Source organism: Elgaria multicarinata, chromosome 10 (assembly GCF_023053635.1).
Source record: "Elgaria multicarinata webbii isolate HBS135686 ecotype San Diego chromosome 10, rElgMul1.1.pri, whole genome shotgun sequence".
Lineage (NCBI taxonomy): Eukaryota > Metazoa > Chordata > Lepidosauria > Squamata > Anguidae > Elgaria > Elgaria multicarinata.
The window spans coordinates 33,080,309-33,095,710 of NC_086180.1; the positions used below are offsets into that span (position 1 = coordinate 33,080,309).

The 15,402-nt window shown below is 42.9% G+C and overlaps 1 protein-coding gene across 1 annotated transcript in view; it reads right to left on the reverse strand.

Annotated features, from left to right (window-relative positions):
* Nucleotides 1-15,402, reverse strand: part of LOC134405164 (bifunctional heparan sulfate N-deacetylase/N-sulfotransferase 4) — a 126,323-nt gene that overhangs the window by 15,386 nt on the left and 95,535 nt on the right. Inside the window, exons 6-7 of the mRNA XM_063136364.1 lie at nt 9,795-9,977; nt 4,064-4,160 (exon numbers count right to left, since the gene is read on the reverse strand). Coding sequence (XP_062992434.1) covers nt 4,064-4,160; nt 9,795-9,977 — 280 coding nt within the window. The remainder of the gene's footprint in view (nt 1-4,063; nt 4,161-9,794; nt 9,978-15,402) is intronic.

Below are 15,402 nucleotides of genomic sequence, written 5' to 3' on the forward strand. Positions count from 1 at the left end.
AAATAGCATTTGCCTTTCTTGCAGCCATATCGCACTGTTCAGCTTGTGATCTACAACAATTCCAAGATCTTTCAAGTTTGTAGTATTGCTGAGCCAAGTGTCCCCCATCTTATAACTGTGCATTTGGTTTCTATTCCCTAAATGTAGAACTTGGCATTTATCCTTATTAAATTTCATTCTGTTGTTTTCATCTCAGCACTCCAGCCTATCAAGATCACTTTGAAGTTTGTTTCTGTCTTCTAGGGTATTAGCTATCCCACCCAATTTTGTGTCATCTGCAAATCTGATCAGCGTTCCCTGCACCTCCTTGTCCAAATCATTAATAAAAATGTTGAAGAGCACTGGGCCCAGGACTGAGCCCTGCGGCATCCCACTCGTTGCCTCTCCCCAGTTTGAGAAGGCAGCTATACTCTCTGATGAGTATAGCTGTATGTGCTTTACTTAGCAAAATTTTACATGCAATCATAAAAAAGAAACTTAGGTCTACACTTTTAAAAATATGTGATTTAGGTCTTTTGTTAACCCAATGCTGGCTCACGATACTGGACAAAGAATTAATCTTTAGCTAAGTACCTTCTTCCCCACTTGGCTTCTCTGTCACTGAAATGGAATTAGCCAGGCTATTTTGCCTTTAAATTGCATTGTTTTTACTAGGCATGTGCTCCGCTCCTATTAGAAGCGCAGAAGCAGGAGCGAATTGGCCTGCTCCGCCTTGCCCAGAGGCGGAGTAGAAGCAGACCGCGGACCCCTAAAAGCAAGGCAAAGAGAAGCGACCATTTTCGGAGCGCTTCTCTTTCCGTGGAGCGCTCCGATCGCCATCTTGAAACATTTCGCCCATAGATAACTGGGTTGTTTTTGAAGCTATCGTTCTGAAAATTCTTGTGGTTAGACAGTCGTGGATGGGGGTCATTTTGAGACTGCTCTCAGCTCTCTGCGTCGTGCGGGTCGCGTGCTATATTTTTTTAAAAATCGGGTCAACAAACAGGGACAGCGCGGGTCAAACGGCGGTTTTCGCCCATAGGATTGCATTGCGGAAAAGAATCAGGGATAACTGGGTTGATTTTTAAGCTATCATTCTGAAAATTCTTGTGCTTAGACAGTCGTGGATGGGGGTCATTTTGAGACTACTCTCACCTCTCTGCGTGGTGCGGGTCGCGCACTAGAATTTTTTTAAAAGTAGGGTAAAGGCGGGAAAAAGATTACCTTTTCGATTGCTGAGGGGCAGAGTCAACTCCCGGTCATGATCACATGATCCCAAAGTTGGAGGAGGGGATAGGCAAAACAGGTAACTTGGGATTCTGGGAAACTTCTCTTTCTTAGTCTGAACGGACTTTTCCCAGTGTTTTTTAAAACAGTAGCCCCACCAAATGCACAAACACAACCTGTGAAATCATATACTAAGCCAATAATAAGAGATAGAAACACAGCACTGCTACCCACCCTAACTTTGGGGAACAACTGAAAAGATGTGGTGCAAGGGGATGAGCTCCCCTAGGGCATCTCATTGTGGACGTGCCCCCACTCTCTCCTGTACTTGGAAGGCCATCAGAGCCTTCCAAAGAGAGTAACCTGGTGGAGCAATGCCTATCATGAGTTGAAGTGACAGTTCTACTTCTCTTAGTGGTGGAGCGATGCCTATCATGAGTTGAAGTGAGCGTTTTACTTCTTAGTGGTGGAGCAATGTCTTTCATGAGTTGAACTGACAGCGTTGCTTCTTAAAAGACTGGTCACTACTAGGACCAGTCAAATTGGCAGCTGCTGCTTCCCCCTCCCCTGGGCACGTCCCCCTATTACTGGTAAAAGACAGATATAACTTTTTAAAAAGTTCTTCTTGTTGTTTATTCAGCAACACTGCTGCTTTTAATTCCACCCCTCCTTCGTTTATTTATTTATTTATTTATTTATTCCATTTTATATGCATTACTGGCTTATCCTTGGCTCACTTCCTTATGCCCCCAGAAATGTCTGCTGCCTGCCTGCCTGCCTTCCCTCTCTCCTCCCCTGCCCGCCTTGCAGGGATGTTGTGTGTGTCTGGCTTTGACTCAGGGGAGAAGTCCTTCCTGCGCTCACTTGGAGTTTTGGAAGTTCCAAATCCATTTTTCAAGTGTGGAAGAAGATTCATAGGTTTATCTCTACTCCCCAATTCATGGCATGTTGGGATTTCCTTTGAAATGGCCCCATTGAGAGGTCTGCAGGTTTAAGCTCTGCCAAAAAACAGGGGATGATGGGACTGCCTTGAGTCTCGGCGTGCGGCGTATGTATCCCTGGGTAAGCTGTCATGGTGGTGAGTTTGAGGTTTTTTTTTAACGTGCAAATTGACGGAGCTATTGGAAAGGGGTGTGAATGTGTGTTGGATTTTCATAAATTCCCCAAAAATCAGGGGATGATGGGACTGCCTTGAGTCTCGGCGTGCGTATGTATCCCTGGATAAGCTTTCATGGTGGCGAGTTTGAGGTTTCTAACGTGCAAATTGACGGAGCTATCGAAAGGGGTGTGAATGGGGTGCCCGATTTTCATAAATTCCCCAAAAATCAGGGGATTATGGGTTTGCCTTGAAACTTGACGTCCATGTGGACACGTGGATAAGCTATCATGGTGCCGAGTTTGAGGTTTCTAACGTGCAAATTGACGGAGCTATCGAAAGGGGTGTGACTTAGGGTTATGGGTGGTGTGTTAGAGGTTAGAGCTGCGCCAAAAATCAAGGGATGATGGGACTACCTTGAGTCTGGGCGTCCATGTGGACACATGGATAAGCTGTCATGGTGGCGTGTTTGAGGTTTCTAACGTGCAAATTGACGGAGCTATCCCAAGGGGTCTGAATGGGGTGCCCGATTTTCATAAATTCCCCAAAAATCAGGGGATGATGGGATTGCCTTGAAACTTGGCGTGCGTGTGTATACGTCCATGAGGTGTCATGGTGCCAAACGTGAGGTTTCTAACTTGAACAGAAAAAAAGTTGTTTACTTTTTTAGCTTTCAATGCAACCCTATGGGGGGGAAAAACGGAGCTTCGATCCGGATCCGGAGCTCCGAGCAGAGCGGAGCGGAAATGGGCGGAGCGGGGCGAAGCGGCCCGATCCGAAACTCACAAATCTGGAAGTGAAGCGGAGTGGGGGGTCCATGCACACCCCTAGTTTTTACTCAGGAGACTGCTTCCATTGTGGAGTTTCTCCATTTTTGTACTGGTGTGTACGTTCCTTAGCTCTCAATTTACCAGTGTTGTCTCCTTAAATCTAGACGACAGACAATTTTACATTGTTGAGAAGAGAAGCACTTGTAAAGGAAACAGCAGGGATGTCTTTTACAGTGGAGATTGTTCCTTGAACCTATCGATGGATATTGCATAGATGGAAACAAAGGCCATAGCTAGACCTAAGGTTTATCCCAGGATTGTCCTGGGGTCAAACCTGTTCATCTAAGTGCCACACAGGGCATCCAGCGCTCAGGCAGGGATGAACCCGGGATGATCCTGGGATAAACCTTAGGTCTAGCTACGGCCAAAGTCTCAACACTGGAGAATGCCATAAGCGGTTAAATTAAAATTGACCAGACGAGAAAAACAGCCGCTCTTGGAAGTTTGCTGAGTGAGTAGTACTTTCTAAATTTCTAAATAAAAAAGGACTATTCAAGAAAAAGGTTAATGCAATTCCTTGGATTATGTACTGCATGGTCAATGGTTTATCTATGGCAAAGTGATTGTCTGATATTGAATCAGTTTGCCTCAATATGTTGGCAGGTGGTCAAGTGATAGGGCACAGTAGGGTAATCTGATGTCCAGGCTACATTACTGAATGTTCAATGTTCACCACAGGGCTTTGAAGACACCAATTTATATTTAGTCATGCAGATTGGTTCATAGAATCAAAGAATAGAAGAGTTGGAAGGGCATTGACTTCAATAACACTTGGCCAAGCATTTGCTGTTTTGAGATCCAAAGGGGTGGAATCTATGGCTGTTGTTGCTTCTCATGGCTTTTAAATACTTGAGCAAAGTCCCCAAATCAACACTTCCTGTTATTAATAAATGTTTATTTTTTTTTATTATATAGTGAACCATTTGATTACCTGTTTTCTGGGGTCCAATCACAAGAAATTTGGGTAGGTGGTCACAAGTTTTATCTCTAGACCAGATATCCAGATGACGTCTGTCATCACATGGATTCTGATTGAGAGAGAGAAGCAAATTACTTCTGGAAAACATGGAAATACTGATTTTCTCAGGCATTCATGAGTTAAAGTATTTACTCTTTCTACTAATACGTATTTCAAAAAAAAGCAAACAAAGATGCAGACTGAAATTTCACACATGGAGAAAAACCTAAATTAAATGCTTGTTTTGATCGGTGCAATTAGTGAGCAAAAACAGCATCATATAGTTTGCCTGACAAATTACAACCAAACAGCTCAATATAAATTATAGCACTTGGTATTACTCTCTGAAGTTTGAAAGTTCAAATCCTTATTTATTTTAAATTTGCTTAGCTCCAGTGAATTCACTGACCTTCTCAGAACAATGCCACATAAAGAAAAGCATCACAGAATAATCTAGCCTTCACAACAATCTGGCAGACTTTGTTCTGTGCATACAATATTGCACTGATGTGCATAGGCTGGGAAAAAGATTCTCTTAAGTGTATACGAGCCTCGTAACCATGTGCATAACAGCAACACCCTTGCAATGAGACCCCTAGCAATAGAGGGGATGAGGTTGCCTGGCATGAATGCACCTCACCATGTGCAGCATCGTTTTTGCATACCTTTTTGGAAAATTACCAAGGAATAATGAAGGTTGGCAATAAAACAAACTACAAAAGTGTGGAAAGTAAAATGGACTGACTATGTTATTCTGATTTTTTGGGGGGAGTAGTGGTGCAAACTTGTTTAATTCATCAGTGCACATCATTAATACATTAGGCCTGCATTTGCAACTTAAAAGTGGGTGTAGTGGTGTGGATATACAGACATAGAGTATTAAAGTTCATCTGCAGGTACCTGGGGAGGCTCCATAGCTCAGTGGTAGAGTACATGCTTTGCATGCAGAGGGTCTGAGATTCAGTCTCTGGAACCTCCAGGCAGGGCGGGAAGGAGCCCTGCCTAAAACTGGAGAGTTGTTTTAGGTCAATGTAGACAATGCTGAGCTAGATGGACTAATGGTCTAACTCATGACAAGGCAGCTTCCTATTTCTCTGAGTTCAGTTCTACTTCAACGATAGACTGATGCACTTTAATAGCTGTCCCATGGGAATTGATTTTACCTGAGTTTGTCCCCTGGTACTCGGCAATGTTTAGAGGTCTACAACAATGTCAGCAGGGTTGATTGTACTGACAGAAAGGCCTTCTCCACAGTAGCCCCACACCTCTGGAATAAGGTGTCATCATAGGTCCACCATGATCCAGCATTGCAGGCTTTTAAGAAGGCCTTGAAAATATATTTTACCTTGGTCTTCTCTTAATATGACTCTGTGGTCGCTGATACTGCCTTTGTTTTGCTGGTTTTATTGTTGGCTCTTATTTTCATTTTACTGTGTTTATGTTTTTATCACTATTAACATTTTAACTGTTTTTATATATTTCATTGCTGTGAGCAGCCTTGGGAGTACTTCTGCCCTGAAAGGTGGCCAAGAAATGTTTTCAAACAAACAAATGAATAAATATTTATTTTATTTTTTAAAAAATCACATAGAACTTGATGGGAAGGCCAATATGACTAGTTAGGCCCATATGATTACATCACCATTATGGGAAAAATCCATGGGGAAAGTGTCTTCCACCACATTACTGTAATGTGTAAAAGGCATTTTACTAAACAGCCATTCTCCATCAGCTGTAGATGTAAAGTGGGGATATTAAAGATATGCATTGAGAGGCTGTTTTTGTATCTAAGTGCTAGATATAAGGTCATCTGTTGCCAGTAGGGATATCAGAGAAATCAGCAATGGACTGCAATGAGTTCAGATTTCAATGAATTGTTTCTGCAATGGACCAGCTTTTTCCAAGTCCTGCAGATTCTGTGGTCTGTTTAAAACAAACAAAAAACGTTTGGAGTGATGTGCACAAATTTGCATTTGTGCAAGTGGAACGGAAGTCTCATACATCCCTAAAAAAATAATAACAATCAGATTCTGTCAATAAGCAGACAATGAAATGAAAGTTGCCTGACAATCTGCAAAAACAATCCACAAAAACCGGAATGGATTTAACCAATCTGGTACACTCCCCCTTTGCCAGTTCTGACCTTTGATCATGAGGAATCTGCAGTTTGCCTGTTTTTATTTCTTTCTTTAAAAGAATAAACTATGAATGGAATTGTCATATAAACTTGCATTTAACCACTTCAAAGACACGTAGCACACACATTCCCAACATAAAGGATCTGGCAACATTTAACATTTGCACAATGACATTAAAAAGGGAACATATCACAGCTCGAGGTTATGTAGCAATTTAGCTTTCCACCATACACTAATGAGAAATAAAATGTGAGCAGAAAATGAAAGGAGGCTCTTCAAAAGAATGATCATGCTGGAATTGCCACTGTAAGGAAACCTGGTGTGCTAAATACAGTGGGCTAGAGAGTCAGATGGTATTGATCATACACCTTTATTACAGTCTACAGGCTTCGTCGCTTAAAAGCAAGTGGGTAATCCTTTCCCACGGAAATAGAAATGGTAGTGAAATTTCCCTTTCAAGGATATAAGGAACTTTCTTACATCAAATCGGAGTATTGTTTCATCTTTCCCAGTGCTATCTACTAGGGAGGTGGACTTGAGGGGAAAAAATCATTTCATTTCATTTTTCGTTTTGTTTCTGGCCAGCACCATTCAGTACATTTCCTTTCATTATTTTCTCATTCATTTTTTCCCTTTAATTCTAGGGTTTCTTTTATTGTTCATTTCTTGTTACTCTCTCTATGGATTTCAGTGGAGACCCAGCCTGTCTTCTGTAACTTTGGAGTTTTCTATCCGAGTGGAACAACATTTCCATGCATTGTACTATTTTCCCCAGGTTTCTGACAGATTGGACAGACGGTACCCACTTTATTAGCAAAAATTGTGATATAGAATCATAGAATAGTAGAGTTGGAAGGGACCTATAAGGCCATCGAGTCCAACCGCCTCCTCTAAGCTTCCCCTTGCTTTATGATTCAGATTGGACAGTACTTGATATCTTGTCACTTTCAAAGCTTGCCAAGATTCTCTCCTCTCTACAGAATGTTCCCTGGATTTATCCCTTTGTATTAATTTGCTAAGCAGTGCAATGTAATCTCTCTTATCCATTTCAGGAACTCCTCTCTAAAATATTTTCATTTATTTCTCCATTTCTGTCTGCATTTTCAGTCATTTCTCATGGAAACAAATTGGAAATGAGTGTAGGTGCATTCATTTTCTTTTTCAGTCATTTAAGAAATGGACACACAGTTGCCTTCCAACTCCAAGCCGTCTTGGATGATACAGATTTTCTAGACCCATTTCAAACCGGCTTCAGAGTGGGATAGCTATGGTTGCCTTAGTGGATGACCTTTGCATGAGTATTGACAGAGGGAGTGTGTCCCTGCTGGTACTTTTGGACCTCTCAGTGGCTTTCGATACCATCGACCATGGTATCCTTCTGGAACACCTGAGGGATTTGGGGGCACTGTGTTCCAGTGGTTCCGGTCTACCTCTCGGGTAGGTTCCGGATGGTGATGCTTGCTCCTCAAAAAAGGAGCTGTTGTATGGTGTACCACAATGCACCATCCTATCCCCAATGCTGTTTAACATCTACATGAAACTGCTGGGAGAAATCATCCGGAGGCATGGGGGGCAGGGTGCTATCAGTATGCCGATGACACCCAAATATATTTATCTATGCCATTGATAACAGCATCAGCTAAGGATAGTGTGTTTCCTCTGAATGAATACTTGGAGGAGGTAATGGGCTGGATGAGGAAAAACAAACTGAAGCTGAATCCAGACAAGACGGAGGTGCTTGCTGTCAAGGGCTCTGACCTGGGTTTGGAGGTGTGTCAACCAGTTCTGGATGGGGTTACACTCCCCCTGAAAGACTAGGTTCGCAGCTTGGGGCTGCTCCTGGATCCGGCACTCCAAATGTCAGCCCAGATAGATGCGGCGGCAAGGAGTGCCTACTATCAGCTTTGGCTTTTGTGCCAGCTGCGCCCTCTCCTAGAGTTGGAAGACCTAAAGTTGATAGCGCACACGCTGGTATCTCAAGACTTGACTTCTGCAATGCGCTGAACATAGGGCTACCATTGTACCTAGTTCGAAAACTTCAATTAGTTCAAAATATGGCAGCCAGGTTGGTCACCGGTACATCTAGGGGTGAGTATATTACCCCAACATTAATCACTCCACTGGCTGCCAATTAGTTTCTGAGCAAAGTACAAAGTGTCGGTTATTACCTTTAAAGCCCTAAATGGTTTGGGTCCAGGTTACTTGCGGGATCGCCTTCTCTTGTACAATCCACCCCGCACACTCAGGTCCTCTGGGAGAACTTACTTCAGTCTGCCAAAACTAGGCTGACAACTGTTAACCAGAGGACCTTTTCTTTTGTCTTCCCCAGACTATGGAGTGGCCTGCTGGAGGAGATTCGTCAGCTTAAAGCTCTCTCAGAATTTAAGACAGCTATAAAGACTAGCCTCTTCCAGCAGCCCTACCCAGATGAATTTTAAACCAAGAATTTTAAGATGTCTTGATTGTTATTTTGATATTGTATTGGTTTTATATGCTTTTTAAATTAATTTTATGTATTTGATTTATATTGCATTGTTGTACTAATGTTGTTCCCCACCTCAATCCAAAGGGAGAGGTGGGTAAGAAATCATCATCATCATCCCACAGATCAATCTGTCTCCCCAAAACAAGGTTGGGGCTCTGATAAGAGTCAAGAGGATTGTAGCCCAGGTGCTACAGCAAATACCACTGCCCCAGGTTTGATGCTTGTGGCAGTAGAACAATCTACCCAATGGGTATATTTTCCCCATGGTACAAAGACCTATAGAACCTGTTCCCCCCAAAATGACTCATGTACTTTTTATTACTACTTATAAACAAAGAACAGAAAAATTAATGCTGCCTACCCCTTAGGGGCCAAAACAGACATTATTTTGAATGTATGTATGTGGCAGCTACGTCATTTTATTTTATTGAATTACTCTAGAGTAGGTGCAGCATTGCTTATCCGGATCATGCCCCTTGATCATGGCCTGTAACGTGTGTGTGTGTGTGTGTGTGTGTGTGGCTTTTAAGGTCTAGATCACGCCATCTGCACCCACTCTAGAATAAAAATGAGGGCGGGAAAAGGAATTTATAGTGATGTCTGTTTTGTCCCTACTTTGCTTGCAGTGATTGGAGTTTGAGTGATTCCACAACATAACATGGATCGTCTGCTTTATCGTCTGTAGTCGTCTAAGTGGTTGTTCATCAAAACAAATTAATGCAAAACAATGCATTAGGAAAATAAAAAAAAGAAGAGGGAATCTCTCTCTCTCTCTCTCTCTCTCAGTCCTCGTCTCTCTCTCATAAATGCCAAGCTAATAGCTGATATTTTACACACTAGCTCCAGGCAGGTGTTAATGAAGGTAATGTGACAGCCAGTTCCTTATCTGTTAGCTAATGTATTCCTAGGCCAAATTGCTGACTTTGAAAAGGAAATTAAATGAACCTAGCAGGCCATTTAAAACCGATTAAAATATCTTAATTGGTAGACACCGCTTTTCTAATTTCCCTCCAGCAGTCTTCCCTGTAACAATATTGTAACTGTATGCTGGACTCATGCTGTTCAGTCAGCTGGGTGTTACCTGCCAGAGTGGATCTTTTTGCTCAGGGAAGAGCTCAAAGTACTTGTGAGCCAGCTGAACTGGATGTAAGGTCTGCAGCTTCAGGTTGGTCCAGCTTTGAACAAAGCTGGCCAGATTGACAAATGTGTATAAACCTAGCCGGTCATTCCCGTAGTTAGACAAGTGAGTCATGAAGATACTGATCTGAAAGGTAAACAGACAAATATTTGTTAGTTGTAGTAGCAGGAGGTTATCACCAGATGGCAGCAGCTGTATTTCCAACCTGAAGATATAGAGGTTGCTGTTATTTAAAGTATTCTACTATCCAATTCACTCTGTTGCTCTGAAAAGATGCATTTCTGTCAATGTATAGTCTGCGTAGGGAGATTATTATTTTAAAGAAAAGACAATAGCAGTTTTACATCGTCTTCAGATGTTGCACAATATGGATTGGATTTTACCAGACATTTTCAGTTCATTTTCCCTATTGAATCGCATGGTCTGCCTGTACTTTTCAGGGCCTGTCACACTTTTAAATGTACAGACTGCTCTGTTAGTGTGGTGGAATGGGGAATCAAGAATAGGAGCAGCAGCAGCAGCATCTTAGCCAGGTCTAATACATTCATTTTCCACAAGTGTTGATTTCCTTCCCTGCAAAGTGTGACGGATATTAGAAATGTACTAGAGATTCATATAATTTGTTTACAATCCTGAAAGATGCAACTGACCTGCAAAAAGTTTTCCTTGCAAATGTGGATTAATTCTACACTGGCATGGATGCTGCTCATGGGATATGCAACCAGTGGCTGAAGGAGTGTGTCATTCCTAATTGCTCTGTTCAGTTGTCAAAAGTAGGGCTGTGCTCAGCTTCGCTTCGTAGAAGCGATAGCAGAGTGGCCTGATTCGCCTCCGACAAAGGTGGAGATGGATCGGGAAGCGGTTCGCCTCGATCCGGAGCTCCGGATGTAGGTAAGTGTGTGTGTGGGAGGGACACTCACCTGGCGCCGGGCCCTCAATTGAAGCCTGCGACGGACTGTGACGGACACAGGTAAAGGGGAGGGGGGGGTTATTCGGCCTCCATTTTGCCCCCGTTCCCCACTTACCTGCCTCTGCCGTCGACCACAGAGGCAAGTAAGTGGGGAAGGGGGGCAAAATCTCGACCCGCCCCTCCGGATCTCGCTCCACGGAGCGGAGCAGGGGACGGGAGGATCAACCCAAAGCAGTTTGGGCCCGATCCAGAAGTTCAGGATTGGTCCACGAAGTGGTTTGGGGGTCCGTGCACAACCCTAGTAAAAAGTAAGTGCTGCTTACTACCACTTGGGCAAGGGATTTCTTCACTTGTTCCCAGGTGGAAGACAATATTCTAAGCCAGCCTTCCCTGATCTGGAGGCCTTTAGATGAGTTAGACTGCAAATTCCATCATTCTCAGCCAGCATGTCCATTATTTTGCAATGACTACTACATCTTGATGCTAACCCCACCCACCCATCCCCAATCCCCTCAGGTCTGATAAAACTGAGGGCTTGCATATGTGTATGGGTTTTAGATAAAATTGCAAACCACCCAAGCCTACTGTCAGGGGCAGGGCTGGCAGTTTGAAATAAAAAAGGAGGCACCAACTCAGCAAGCGGTTGAGCTAGAGGGTCAGCAGGTCAGCAAATAAGTGGTCAGTCTGAGAGCAGTTTGGTATTTATACAAGCAAAGACAGAGGCTTGTTAGGACAAGGCGGAGTGCCTATAGGTCCATCATTTCACCTGACTGTTCCTGGGTTGATAGCTGCAATCCTGCCCTTTGGTCATCCACAGTGGAGCATGGAAGGGCAGCAGAGAACAGCATCTCTCTCCTCTAGCAAGCTACCAATGCAGTACAGAGAGAAAGGCCTTAGGAAAGGCCATAGTTTATTTATTTATTTTATTACATTTATATACCTCCCCACAGCCAAAGCTCTCAGGGCGATTTACAACACTTAAAAATGGTAAACATTAAAAGTATACAAAATTTAAAAACCATCAAAAACATAAAAAAACAGCATATAGTTCAGTAATGGGATAGAGCATAAGGTCCCAAGATCAATCCCTGGCATATTCAGCTAAATGGTCCAGTAGCAGGTGATGAGAGAAACCTGTCCTGCACCCTGGAGAGCTGCTATCAGTCAGAGTAAACATAGATGGATCAAAAGAGGCCTAGACAGAAAAAGTCCTGCAGCTCCCAGCATTCCTTCAGCCAACCATGGTGGTTGGTGCATGCTGGGAATTGTAGGCCTTTTTTCTGTCTAAACTTGCATAGAATTGCACCCCTAGGTTTAAGGCAGCTTCAGATGTTCTCCTGCCCAAATCTCTGATTGAAGACCCCTGGCACCTTTTATTAACCCAGCCCCATAATCCTGTGATCCAAACTTCAACCTTAATAAGCATATTCCCCTCAACATATGGATATACAATGCTAGGAAGAGAAGGTTGCTTCATATCTGTTGCTTTTTATCTGTATGCTGCTCTGAGATCTTAATGATATAGGGCGGGATATAAATGTTTTAAATAAATAAATAAATATGAGACATTTTTGGAGTCATCACGACCTGATTCCCAGATGCCAAATACCAATATCATCATCATCATCATCATGACAGCTACTAAAAGTGTTACACATGCTTAGGTAACAGCGTTACCCTTCAAATACAGAGAAGCAGGGGCCTGACTTTTCCTGGTTGCTTGCTGAAGTGTGTTTTAGGAAAAATGCATTGATTTACCTCTGTGTGCCCTTCATAATGATTTCCTGAGTGCAACATATATCATATGAAATAGTCATGATTTGAGTTCTTTCCTCATAATCAGTCACAGGCATATCTCTATTTTGAAATATTATTTCCTAGAAATACCTTTTTTTTAAAAAAAGAAAGGTATATGACATCACTGAACTGGATGGGATGCAAGATCCCATCTGAACTGTAACATCAATATATAGAAAATACAGAATTATGCAGTTGCAATGAACATATAAGCTACAGCAGCATTCTCTAACCAGATGTGTTGGACTCTTCTCCCATCATTCCTAGCAAGCATGGCCAATGGGACTTGCAGTCCAACACATCTGGCAGCTGTCTTCACAGTGCCGGGTTGGTGCCACCTCCCACTTCAAGCCCATGCCTTCCCTCACGCGGGGTGGCAACAGGTAGTCCTGATGCTGAGGATGAGTGCAGGGTTTCCGCCTTTTAATAATGTATTAGTTTTATATGTTTTTAATGTTATATGTGTTTTATGGTGTTTTGTATTCTGTGTTGTATCCCTGCCTCGATCCAGAGGGAGAGGCAGGTAAGAATTATTATTATTATTATTATTATTATTATTATTATTATTATTATTATTATTGTGGCTTAGTTGATTAAAGTGTATCAAACAAAATTGTATCAAAAACAAACACAACAAAGCAGGCACAGCAGGTAAAACACAATGTTTAGTTAAATTGTCTACCAGACATGTTAAAAGATTGCTTAAATTATAAAATTCTTCATTAACTGGTACAAGAAAATCTAGTCCATATTATTTGTACAGCCACTGAGAAGGAACTATGCTTCCACCATAGTTGGGTGTAAAGAATCAGTGTACTGATGGTTTTGTGGTGTTTCTGTTCTGTGTGTGACCTTTGAGTGAGCTTATAATGTTATCAAGTAGGCCAGAAGCTTAACTCTACTTCTCTGTATTGGACTGCTTTGCTTACGGTTGCTATGGGCAGTTTGAAAATTACTAGGGCTGGCTTTATTTATACAGATACCAGATATAAAGTGCAATTTGGATTGATCAAGGTGTCCACAAATTAGGTTGGGAGTTAGAAGGTCCATTAAAACATGATTGGTCAGAGGTTCTGGCCAGGAGATTTTTTTAAAAAAAAGCTCAGTTGGAGAAGACAGTAGGTGGCTGACAGTCAGGTAGAAAGTTGGAGACAGTTGGTGTTTGGACTGACGAGAGCTGGTGGCGGAAGAGCTAAGAAAAGAGCAAGACTTCCCATCTGAGAGAACCATGCTGGAAGAAGACCTGGAGAACAGAGATAGCTGCTGAGGGAAGCAGGAAGCTGTGCTGTGATGAAGCTGCAAGCAGGCATCCAAGCCCAGCACCGGAAGATTTCAAGCATATGTCTGAACAGAAGGCATTTCAGGAGGTAGTCCCTAAAACTGAATTATCCTAAGCCAGAAGCAGCAGGAAGAGCTTGAGGCAGAGGAAGTCTGCTGTGCAACATCTGTTCCTAGTTGTGAAGAATTGGCTGGGGTGAAGTTCAGAAATGATCTGATCTGAGGAAAAAGCTGCTGAGAGCTTATTTAGGTGAGGAAGACTCTCTCATGTATTAGGAATGGTAACTAAGCGTATTTTATCTGAGTACATTTAAGCAATCTCAACCTATTTGAAAAGCGTCATTTTATTCCCTTATGTAAATAATTCCTTTAATAAAAATCTTAATTTTGTTCATTTTATGAACCTCCCTCTATTGTGGTAGCAGTCCCATGCTAGGCTACTGACTTCTTATAAGGTACAGATGGCTTATGTCTGTGGCAGTGGTTAAAGATTTTATAGTTGAGACAGTATTCCCTATCTGAGGTCTGTTTGAGAATGTATGAAACATAATGACAGGAAATCCCATTGATCTAAGCCTCAACGTTTAAACACACCTGGGATATCCAAACTGTTACATTGCTATAGAACACTGGTATCATTTGATCTTAATGAGGAGGCAGCTGGGTTGGAAGGAGGAGCCCCTTCAGGTATTCTGGACCCAGCCTGCTTAGGGCTTGAAAGTAGGATTGTTTTTGAACAAACATTTTTGGCAGATTATTATGGGGCTAGGGAGAGGGGCAAAACAGGCTGTTAAAAAGCCAGGGAGCTGAACATTTGAGGGTGTGGGGTCTTTCTTTCCTGTTCCTTCCTCTCCTCTCCTTTTCTTTTACCAGTTCCGATTCAGCTGCAGTAGTCTCTTACTTTCTTTCTTCCTTTCTTTCTTTCTTTCTTTCTTTCTTTCTTTCTTTCTTTCTTTCGGTACTGGGAATATGGCAGCAGTGAAAAGGATGGGAAGAGGGAACATAAGAACAAAAGAAGAGCCATGCTAGGTCAGACCAAGGGTCCATCTAGTCCAGCACTCTGTTCACACAATGGTCAACCAGCTGTCGACCAGGGACCAACAAAGAAGGAAATGGTGCAACACTACCCTCTCACCCATGTTCCCCAGCAACTGGTGTACATAGGCTTACTGCCTCTGATACTGGAGGTAACACAGAGCCATCAGGACTAGTTGCCATTGACAGCCTTCTTCTCCAGGAATTTATCCACCCCTCTTTTAAAGCCATCTAAATTCCTGGCCATCACTATATCTTGGGGCCTTGCTAGACCTGCTGGATAAGCCGGCAGGGAGGAGGGGCGACGGCGCACTAGAGTTAGCGCGCGCCATCGCCGGCTTCTACACGCATGATGCAACGGGGCAACGGGAAGCCCCATAGCGTCGGCCATTATTATTATTTGGTTAAAGGAGCCATGTGCGCCGGAGCCCCGCCGGAGAAAGTAAGGTGTTTTTTTTTTTACAAAAATAAAGCCCCCCCGCTCTCCCTGCCCCTGATTCCCCCCCTGCCTGCTCGCTTGTCCTCCCCCCA